At 39.8% G+C, this 12,073-nt stretch overlaps 1 protein-coding gene across 1 annotated transcript in view; it reads left to right on the top strand.

Annotated features, from left to right (window-relative positions):
* The window catches only part of LOC134342031 (katanin p60 ATPase-containing subunit A1-like), a 37,058-nt gene that overhangs the window by 18,452 nt on the left and 6,533 nt on the right, over positions 1-12,073 (top strand). The window contains exons 6-9 of the mRNA XM_063039970.1: positions 12-117; positions 4,069-4,227; positions 5,931-6,057; positions 11,882-12,016. Coding sequence (XP_062896040.1) covers positions 12-117; positions 4,069-4,227; positions 5,931-6,057; positions 11,882-12,016 — 527 coding nt within the window. The remainder of the gene's footprint in view (positions 1-11; positions 118-4,068; positions 4,228-5,930; positions 6,058-11,881; positions 12,017-12,073) is intronic.

The following is a 12,073-nucleotide window of genomic DNA, read 5'->3' as shown; positions in this document are numbered from 1 at the left end:
TTATTTTTCAGGGATGATATAGCAGATCTGGCAGTAGCAAAAAAATTGCTGGAAGAAGCAGTAGTTCTACCTATGTGGATGCCAGATTTCTTTAAAGGAATCAGACGACCGTGGAAAGTAAGATAATATTAAAAATATCTTGATAAAAGACTATGAAAGACTTGGGGATGGAACTGGACTCTCTGGCAGTGGTGTCTGAAAAGAGGATGCTGTCCAAGTTTCATGCCATCTCGGACAATGTCTCCCATCCACTACATAATGTACTGGTTGGGCACAGGAATACATTCAGCCAGAGACTCATTCCACGGAGATGCGACACAGAGCGTCATAGGAAGTCATTCCTGCCTGTGGCCATCAAACTTTACAACTCCTTCCTTGGAGGGTCAGATATCCTGAGCCAATGGGCTGGTCCTGGACTTATTTCCTGGCATAATTTACATATTACTATTTAACTATTTATGGTTTTATTACTATTTATTATTTATGGTGCAACTGTAACGAAAACCAATTTCCCCCGGGATCAATAGAGTATGACTATAAAGTACAAATCCATTTCCAGAAAAGTTGGGATATTTTCTAAAATGCAATAAAAACAAAAATCTGTGATATGTTAATTCATGTGAACCTTTATTTAACTGATAAAAGTACAAAGAAAAGATTTTCAATAGTTTTACTGACCAACTTAATTATATTTTGTAAACATACACAAATTTAGAATTTGATGGCTGCAACACACTCAACAAAAGTTGGGACAGAGTTAAAATAAGATTGAAAAGTGCACAGAATATTCAAGTATCAGTTCAAAAAGAACATTTCTCAATGCAAGATTACAGATAATTTAGGTCTTTCAACATCTACTGTACATAATATTGTGAAAAGATTCAGAGAATTCAGAGACATCTCGGTGCGTAAAGAGCAAGGTCGGAAACCACTATTGAATGTGCTTGATCTTCAAGCCCTCAGGCGGCACTGCCTAAGAAACCGTCATGCTACTGTGACAATTATAGCCACCTGGGCTCGGGAGTACTTCGGAAAACCATTGTCACTCAACACAGTCTGTCGCTGCATCCAGAAATGCAACTTGAAACTGTATTACACAAGGAGGAAGCCATATATCAACTCTATGCAGAAACACTGGTGAGTTCTCTGGGCCCGAGCTCATCTCAGATGGACCAAAATACTGTGGAACTGTGTGCTGTGGTCAGATGAGTCCATATTTCAGCTAGTTTTCGGAAAAAATGGACGTCGAGTTCTCTATGCCAAAGTTGAAAACGACCATCCAGATTGTTATCAGCAAAAGGTGCAAAAGCCAGTAGCTGTGATGGTATGGGGGTGCATCAGTGCCCACGGCATGGGTGAGTTGCATGTATGTGAAGGTACCATTGACTCTGAGGCGTATATTAGGATTTTAGAGAGACATATGTTGCCATCAAGGCGACGTCTCTTCCCGGGATGTCCATGCTTATTTCAGCAGGACGATGCCAGCCCACATTCTGCACGGGCTACAACAGTGTGGCTTTGTAGACACAGAGTGCGTGTGCTTGACTGGCTTGCTGCCAGTCCATATCTATCTCCTATTGAAAATGTATGGCGCATCATGAAGAGGAGAATCAGACAACGGAGACCACGGACTGTTGAGCAGCTGAAGTCTTATATCGAGCAAGAATGGACAAAATTTCCAATTGCAAATCTACTACAATTAGTATCCTCAGTTCCAAAACGATTAAAAAGTGTTATTAAAAGGAAAGATGATGTAACACAATGGTAAACATGCCTCTGGCCCAACTTTTGTTGAGTGTGTTGCAGCCATCAAATTCTAAATTTGTGTATGTTTACAAAATACAATTAAGTTGGTCAGTAAAACTATTGAAAATCTTTTCTTTGTACTTTTGTCAGTTAAATAAAGGTTCATGTGAATTAACATATCACAGATTTTTGTTTTTATTGCATTTTAGAAAATATCCCAACTTTTCTGGAAATGGGGTTTGTAAAATCTTCTAGGTGTATTATTACACAGAGCATAGAACGTTGTAGGGCCTTCGGCCCACGATGTGCCAACTTTAAGATCAATCTGACCCTTTACTTCCACATTGTCCTCCATTTCCCTTTCATCCATGTGCTTATCTAAGTGTCTCTTAAATGTCCCTAATGTATCTGCCTTTATCATCATTCATGGCAACATGTTCCATGCACTTATCACTCTGGGGGAGAAAAAAACTACTTCTGACATCCCTCTTAATACTTTCCTCCACCTTAAAATCATGCTTCTCATATTAGCCATTTCTGCCATGGAAAAAGTCTCTGGCTCAATGCGTATTCTTCATGTATACTATGGAGTGATAAAATACCACAAGGGTCATTCAGTGGGTTCTTTGGAGTTATCACCATGTATCATCTCCACTTTAGTTTCTTAACAGGCAAATATTTTGTAACCTATAAAGGTAATAAAGTTGAAATTTCATTAAGACAGTCTTAAAGTTAGGTTTATTTTAACTTTTAATCTATGCACTTAATCCTCTATTATCTCTTTTTCTCAAATAGATTGTTAAATTAATCCTCATAAAAGCTATCTATACAAAATTAATAAACACATTATGTAGCATTACAAATGAATTTCACAGAATTGCCATGCACTTAGTGGACACTTTATTCAGTACAAGAGGTACTTCCTATAACCTAATAAAGTGGCCACAGAGTGTATGTTCATGTTCTTCTGCTGCTGTAGCCAATCCACTTCAGGGTTCAATGTCTTGTGTATTCAGAGATGCTCTTCTGCACACTACTTGTTATAACATGGTTATTTGATTTGCTTTCTCCTTCTTGTCAGCTTGAATCAATCTGGCCATTCGCCTCTGTCCTCTCTAATTAACAAGGCATTTATGCCACAGAACTGCCATTCACTGGATATTTTTTGTTTACCACATCATTCTCTGTAAACTCTAGAGATTGTTGTTTATTAAAATCCCAGGAGAGCAGCAATCTTTGAGATACTCAAACCACCCCCTCTGGCACCAACAATCATTCCATGGTCAAAGTCATTTAGATCACATTTCTTCTCCATTGTGATGTCTGGTCTCAACAACAATTGAACCTCTTGACCATATCTGCATTGAGTTGCTGCCACATGATCGGCTGATTAGATATTTGCATTATCGAGCAGCTGTACCTAATAAGGTGACCACTGAGTGTGGTTTATAACAAATTTTAAGAAAACTGATAGTGTTCTTAATAATAAATTTGCAATGATTTATGAACCAAGTCGTACTTGATCCAGACCACTCTTGTACCTGCACTTGCTGTCAACCCCTTCCACTCCCACCAGTGCTTCTCTCATGGTCACACATGTGTTGTCCCATGGGCCACATCAATCTCCAGCCATCACTAAAGCCAAATGGACCATAAACCACAACTAGCAAATGGTTCCTCAGACCTTACCCCAGAACACCCTAATGATCTTTTGACAGGTCACTTTCAAGGTCCATTTAATTTATTAGAAACATTTCCAATGATCAGAAATGCAGTGGGTCAGCATAGACCTTATGGAATGTAAGGTGTACCTCTGTGTTGTATGAGAAATGTTTAAGAACAGCAGAAAGAGATTTTTTAAAATCTGTGCTTGAAAAGTTTTTTCATGCTTAATCTTTACTCTGTTACGTTTTTTTTCCTAATTTCATCTGGTATTCCTACCCATCTACTTCCCCAGTGGTGGTTTTAATTGTTGGCAGCTTCAGCAGGAATCAAAAGTACTTTATAGGCAAATTAAGTTATAAACTTACCATGCCACATTTACCTTTCGGGATCATATCAGCTTAATTTGTTTAACTGTTTTGCTGTTAAAGCTTCTGAATTTGCAGCTTCATTACTGAAGCTGATCTCTTTTGTAATAAGGACCATTGTCCATGATTAATTTTGCAACAAGATACAAATATAAAGTTGACTTTCAGCAAAGCTTTTTTATGTTTTTGTATTGCACAACAGTTGGAAAAAAAATGGAATGTGATTTAATATAAGCAATCATTGGCACTACTATAAACATATTGAGTTTGAGAATATACTTATGATTCACAGGGAGTTCTGATGGTTGGTCCGCCAGGAACTGGAAAAACAATGTTGGCTAAAGCTGTTGCAACTGAATGCGGAACAACATTTTTCAATATTTCTTCTTCAACGCTTACTTCCAAGTACAGGGGAGAGTCTGAGAAACTAGTCCGCCTTCTGTTTGAAATGGTAGGTATAGAGCGATAATATGTGGTTGCCTGAAATATCTTGAAATAAGTAGCTCATAAGCTAATGAGAGGTTAAAATAATCTCTCCTCCTTGCCCTGCCATTCCTCAGTGACCAGCTGATAAAATACAGTTTTGGCTATAATCTGTTGTACAATATGCTTACACTCAGTTGTCATAAATGAAGTGCATTATAAAAAGTGTGGAGGTAAGAGTTTAGTGAGAGTGGGATTCTCTAGCAAGAAGTGGAAGAGTGACTCCTCAGAAGAAATGTAATAATTAGAGTACAGTCTTAGAAGTTTAATACTGTTGTAAGAGTTTGTACATTCTCCCTGTGTCCTCGTGGGTTTCTTCTGGGTGATTTGGTTTCCTCCACAGTCCAAAGATATCCCAGTTTGTAGGTTACTTGGCCGGCGTAAATTGCCCCGTGATTAGGTTCAGATTAAATTGGGGAGGTGCTGAGTGACATGGCTAGAAGGGCCTGCTCCACACTGTATCTCAATAAATAAGTTAGTTGAAAGTTGTCAGTTAACTGCCCTGACAGTTTATGTTAGAAATTAAATCATTGAACTGAAAGTGACCAATATTGTACAGAGTAAGGAGAATTAAATAACGTTGAGCTGGGTTCCAGAGAAACTAAACACCTCTGGTAGATACAGTGCACTTGTTGTTCATGAAGATGGAGATGAAGGCAGTCTGAAAGACAGCCAGGCCTTAAACAAGTTGCCTTGGAATGCGAGAGGGGTGGAGAGCGCAGAAGCATAATATGCGAGTTTAAAGAATTGAATTATTAGTGGGATTTGTAAACGGGATCAAAAGTCTACATGGTTCAACTTGGTGTTCTGATTAGGAAATCTTGAGTAACTTGAATGATTTTATGGAAGATAATCCATTGAGTGTGAAGACTGGTGGGGTGGGAGGTAAAGACAACGGGAACTTTGGTGTTGAGCTGAAGCTGAGGTAAGTAGAACTATCAACACTGGCAAGTGTCAAAATGAGATACAAATTAGCATACTGGCATGAACTGGTGATTATGAAGGAATTCATGCTGTACCTGCACAAAGACCCTTTAGGCTGCATCTGGAATATTGTGAGCGGTTCTGATGCCACAACTTCGAAGAATGTATTGGGCTTCTGTTGGTTCAGTGTAGATTTAGGAAAGTGGTCAAACTCCAAGAAGCAACTACTGAAGAAATTATTCAAGCTAAACTTGTAGTCCTTGGCATTTAGTGTGAGGTGATTGGATGATAGTTCTTAAGATTTTAAGGGGAATTGAGAGAGAAACAATTTCTGTTGAGGAATTTTGGAATTGGGAGCATTATCTGAAAGTTTACAAGTGGTTAAGAAACTCTTCTCTGCACAGAAGATTTTAGTAATTTGGAACCCTTCATTGTATTGTTGCCAGTCTGAACTGACTGGGGTCTGCAAGTGAGGCAATCAAGGATCCAACTGCACAAGGAGGTATTGAGCCCAGTGTTATGAAGGTTATTGCGTGAGCATAGTTGCTAGAGAGATCAGGGACATGAAGATGATGGGTAGGTTTGACATTATTTTTCTGGCTTTTATTATTCTTGAAAATTCTGTTGTCTTTCAAAATAACTAAGGGTACTCAATTGCTGATGAAGATATCAGAAAGGTTGTCATAAAATTGCTGGAAATGATGCTGAGACATCACCTGACAGTTCCTGTTTTTTTTTGTTTTTGAGGCCAGATTTTATGCCCCAACAACCATTTTTATTGATGAAATTGACTCCATTTGCAGTCGTCGAGGAACTGCTGAGGAGCATGAAGCTAGCAGAAGAGTGAAAGCAGAGCTCCTCGTTCAGATGGATGGTAAGATTTATTTTTCTTTCCTCTGAAAATCATGGGACCTTGCCCCGATAATCATTCTTTACACAAGTCAAGGTTAACTAGCTACTGAATTATGCAGAATTTCATAATGGACTTTAACATCTTATTGTTAACACCATATCACATTTCCCAACAAAGGCCTCACATTAGCAGTATGATATGGAAATACTGATTGAGTTTCTGTTTGTTTTTCTTTAACCTACTAATCGTGGAGGCATCTTTTTGAACACCCACAGCCCCGGCTACCTTGTGACTTCAGTATCAGGCCGATGTGAGAGCACCCTTCAGGAGGGTGAACCCACGGAAAGCGCCTGGCCAGATGGGGTACCTGACAGACAACTGGAAATCTGTTATTTAACTGGTTGGAGTGTTCATTGATATCTTTAACCTCTCAGTTTGGCAGTTTAAAGTACCCACCTGCTTCAAGCAAACTTCAATTATACCGGTGCTCAAGAAAATATGACTATCATCCAGTAGCACTTAAATCCACTGAGATGAAGTGCTTTGAGAGTCTGGTGACAAGGCACATCAGCTCCTGCCTGAGAAGCAACTTGAATCCACTCCAATATGCCTACCGTCACAACAGGTCAACAGCAGATGCCACTTCATGGCTATTCACTCAACCCTGGAACATCTGGACAGTGAAGATGCATACATCAGGATAATCTCATTAACTACAACTCTGCATTCAACACCATCATCCCCTCAAGTCTAATCAATAAGTACCAAGATTTACACTCAATACCTCGTTTTGCTATTGGATCCTCAATTTCATCACTTGCAAACCCCAGTCTGGATCGGCAGCAACATCTGTTCCACAGTCAGCCTCAGCACAGGAGCACACAAAGCTATGTGCTTGGCCTCCTGCTCTACTCACTTTGTAAGTACAGCTGCAATGCCATATTTAAGTTTGCTGACAACACCACAGTTGTGGGCCATATCAGCATATAGATGAGAGTTTAAAAATCTGGCTGAATGGTGCCACAACAACAACCAGTCACTCAGTGTCAGCAAAACCAAAGAGCTGATTGACTACAAGCGGAAGAAACCAGAGGTCCATGAGCCAGTCCTCATCAGGGGATCAGAGTTGGAAAGGGTCATCAACTTTATATTCTTCAATGTTATCATTTCAGAGGATCTGTCCAGGGTCCAGCAATTAAATGCCATTATAAAGAAGGCACGGAATTGCCTCTACTGTGGTAGAAGTTTGTACAGATTCGGCATGTCATCTAAAACTTTAACAACCTCTGTTGGTGCGTGACAGAGAGTATACTGACTGGTTGCATCATAGCCTGGTATGGGGACACCAATGCCTTTGAAAGGAAAAACCTGGAAGAAGTCACACGCACAAAATGCTGGAGGAACTCAAAAGGCCAGGAAGCATCTATGGAAAAGGGTAAACAGTCAGCACTTTGGGCCAAGACCCTTCTTGGATAGCCTCCAACCTGATGGCATGAAGGTCAAGTTCTCAAACTTACTATAATTGCCCCTCCCCATACACCTCTCCTTCATTCCACATTCCTGTTTCCCTCTCTCACTTTATCTCCTTAACTGCTCATCACCTCCCTCTGGTGCTCATAGAACATAGAATAGTACAGCACATTACAGGCCTTTCGGCCCACCATGTTGTGCCGACCCTCAAACCCTGCCTCCCATATAACCCCCCCCACCTTAAATTCCTCCATATACCTGTCTAGTAGTCTCTTAAACTTCACTAGTGTATCTGCCTCCACCACTGACTCAGGCAGTGCATTCCACGCACCAACCACTCTCTGAGTAAAAAAACCTTGCTCTAATATCCCCCTTGAACTTCCCACCCCTTACCTTAAAGCCATGTCCTCTTGTATTGAGTAGTGGTGCCCTGGGGAAGAGGCCAACCCACCCCTCTACCCCCACATCCAGGTTGTTAATAAAAATCACGAAAAGTAGAGGTCCCAGAACAGCTCCTCCCCCTTCCCTTTTTTCCATGGTCTTCTATCCTTTCCTATCAGATTCTCCCCCCTCCAGCCCTTTATCTCTTTCACCAATCAACTTCCCAGCTCTTTACTTCACCCCTCCCCCTCTCCCAGTTTCAGCTATCACCTGCCACCTTGTCTTCTTCCTCCCCTCCCCTATCTTCTTACTCTGACTTTTCCCCTTCCTTTCCAGAACCTGAAGGAGGGTTTCATCCTGAATCGTCGACTGTTTACTCTTTTCCATAGATGCTGCCTGGCCTGCTGTGATCCTCCAGCATTTTGTGTGTGTTGCTTTACATTTCCAGCATCTGCAGATTTTCTTGTGTTTGTGAACCTACAAAATGTAGTGGATACAGACCAGTACATCACGAGTAAAGCCCTCCCCACCATTGAGCACTGTCACAGGAAAGCAGCATCCATCATCAAGAACCCCCACCATCCAAGCCATGCTGTCTTCTCACTGCCGCCATCGGGAAGAAGGTACAGGAGCCTAAAGTCCCACACTACCAGGTTCAGGAGCAGTTATTACCCCTCAATCATCAAGCTCTTGAACTAGAGGGATAACTTCAATCACCACAACACTGAACTGATTCCACAATCTATGAACTCACTTCTAAGGACACTGCATCTAGTATTATTGATATTTGTTGCTTATTTATTTATTTATTTATTATTATCGTTATTTTCTTTTTTTAATATTTGCACAGTTTCTTGTCTTTTGCACATTGGTGGTTTGTCCATCTTTGCTGTTTTCCATTGATTTTATTGTGTTTCTTTGTATCTACTGTAAACGCCCGCAAGAAAATTAATCTCAGGATAGTATATGTACTTTGATAATAAATTTACTTTGAGCATTAGTTCAGTTGTATTCAGGTGACTACAAACCAATTGTTGAAATAAAAACAGAAAATGTTGGAAATACTGAACTGGTTATACATCTTGCAAGAGAAACAGGGTTCAAGTTCCAGGCTGATTACCATTCATCAGAATCAACCGCTGCCTAGCCACAGCAGCAAATTGTCATGGAATATTTAACCATTTTTAGCAGTAATATTCAGGATTATGGAAATAGAAAAGAAACTTAGATTACATCTGTGCAAAGAAAAGCAGTTCTTGAATTTTCTTCTCATTACTATAACTTCAATTGGAAGAATCTCTGTATCTAAATGTAACAAGTTTCTGATGTTTTCCATTTTTCCCCAAGTTCACGTATTTAGTAAATATTCCAGAGAGTAAAGACTTCAATGGTTTTATTTGTTTATTTGTAAGTGTATGATTGCAGTAATGGACACAAATCAAGTGGTTTCACAAATTTTAATTTAATTTTTGCACTGCAGGCTTTGCTGACAAGGACAGTAAATATAGCATTCCTAATTGCCTTTGGGAAGGTGATGATGAGCCACCTTCTTATACCACTAAAATTCTTTTGGTCGTGATACTCTTAAAGTGTTTTTGGAGCTCCCTGATTAAGAGCTACTGACATTGAAGGAATAGTGATGTATTTCCAAGTCAGGGTGATCTGTGAGATAGAGGGGAACCTGCAGGTGATGGCTTTCATAGTCATAGTCATACTTTATTGATCCTGGGGGAAATTGGTTTTCATTACAGTTGCACCATAAATAATTAAATAGTAATAAAACCTTAAATAGTAATATGTAAATTATGCCAGGAAATAAGTCCAGGACCAGCCCATTGGCTCAGGGTGTCTGACCCTCCAAGGGGGGAGTTGTAAAGTTTGATGGCCACAGGCAGGAATGACTTCCTATGACACTCTGTGTTGCATCTCGCTGGACTGAGTCTCTGGCTGAACGTACTCCTGTGCCCACCCAATACATTATGTAGTGGATGGGAGACATTGACCAAGATGGCATGCAACTTGGACAGCATCCTCTTTTCGGACACCACTGTTAGAGAGTCCAGTTCCATCCCCACAACATCACTGGCCTTACGAATGAGTTTGTTGATTCTGTTGGTGTCTGCTACCCTCAGCCTGCTGCCCCAGCACACAACAGCAAACATGATCGCACTGGCCACCACAGACTCGTAGAACATCCCATGCATCAGCAGTCTATTTCTTAGTGATAGAGCTTGCAGGTTGCTGTCGGAGTAATGTCAGTGCATTTTATAAAAGGTGCAGGCAGTAAAGGGATTAGTACATTGAAAGGCTGTGAACTGGGAAGAGATGTCAAAAATAAACAGCATATCTGCAGGACATTGTGCATTGCACTATTTTACTGATACCATTATCCCACTTAAAAAGGGTTGGGTGTTTCTGAATTGGTCATTGTAGATTGTCCTATGATTAGGGTTTGTCGGAGTTGCTGAGATGGTGAGGCTCAAAGGGCTGGGATACTCCACACTGTATCACTAAATAAGTGAATAAATAAACAAAGAAAACCTGCATATTCATGCTGAAAACTTGTTTTTGATTAGTTGCACATCTTGACAAGCTGTTCCCATCTACTGTACGGGATTTTAGACAATAGAAAGTGTGTCCTTTCAAAAAAGAAGCAGAAAAATGCAATCTGGTTAATCTCATCATCAGTCTACTTTCAGCTATTAGTGAAGTAATGGAAAGTACTGCTGACAATGATATCAAGTGGTACTTACTTGATAACCTGCTCGTGAATGCTCAATATGTGTTTCAAGTCAGTTCAGTTTTCAGCCAGTATTTACACTCAATGGCCACTTTCTCAGGTATATCCTGACTACTGAGTGTACTTCTGGGGTCTTGTGCTGCTGTGGCCCATCCATTTCAAGGTTTGATGTGTTGTGCACTCAAAGATACTTGCTCTTCTGTACACCACTGTTGTAACGCGTGGTTATTTGAATTACTGTCACATTCAATCAGTCTGGACCCTCTCTTCTGACCTCTTTCAATAATAAGCTGATTTCACACCATTCTCTGTAAACTCTAGAGACTATTGTGTGTGAAAATCCCAGGAAATCAGCTGTTTCTGAGATACTCAAACCAACCCGCCTGGCACCAACAAATATTCCATGGTGAGAGTCACTTAGATCTCATTTCTTGCTCACTCTGATATTTGGTCTGAACGACAGTTGAATCTCTTGACCATGTCTGCATGCTTTTCTGTATTGAGTTGCTGCCACATGATGGAATGATTCAATGTTTGCAATACAGAGCTGGTGTACAAGTGACCCTAACAGAGTGGCCACTGAGTGTATAATCAAAACTCTAGTGGGTGTTGAGAAGGTGCCTCACAAAATAAATTCATGAAATAAATGCTTTTATTAAGTACTGCGTTGATACTGCATTTAAGAATGAATGAAATTAATGAGCTACTATACACACAATTTCTTTAATGATGCTCTTCAGAGTCCCTCAACTTTGTTCTGCATGACTGATATATTCACATTGAATCTCCATACTTTTAATACGCTTGGATAAAATTCAACACTTTACAGGTTTTGTTCATTGTGTATTTTTTGGTGCTTTTCATTCTATAGTGCACACCAGATTGGCCTTTCTTAGATAAAGAAGTTTTTATGCAAAGTTCTTAACTCGTCTGTCATAGGTTTACCTTTTTTCCCTTACTAGATTACATGTAAAATTGAATAGACATTAGTGACATAAATGTTTTTCACAATCCAGCAATAGCTTACTAGCTAAATGTGCTTTATTATATGCAGAGCATTATGGACCATCTGTGTTTATAGATTGTCAGTGCAAAAGGAATATTACTTTCTTACATTTTCTTTATCATTTTATTCTCTTTCTCATTCCTCACAATTATTTATCAAATTTTCCACAGCAGAAATCATTGAAGCAAATCATAGAAAATATAAATTTCTTGCTAAACGGGAAGTAAACTTATTTCGCTGTATTGTAGGTGTTGGAGGTGCATCAGAAAATGATGACCCTTCCAAGATGGTTATGGTTCTGGCAGCCACTAATTTCCCATGGGATATTGATGAAGCTCTAAGGCGGCGGCTGGAAAAGCGGATTTATATTCCTCTGCCATCAGGTGCTTTTTTTTTAAGTTATAATGCATCTTTACTAGAGATTAAAGCCTCTTTGTGCA

Source organism: Mobula hypostoma, chromosome 2, assembly GCF_963921235.1.
Source record: "Mobula hypostoma chromosome 2, sMobHyp1.1, whole genome shotgun sequence".
Lineage (NCBI taxonomy): Eukaryota > Metazoa > Chordata > Chondrichthyes > Myliobatiformes > Myliobatidae > Mobula > Mobula hypostoma.
This window is presented reverse-complemented; position numbering and strand designations above follow the sequence as displayed.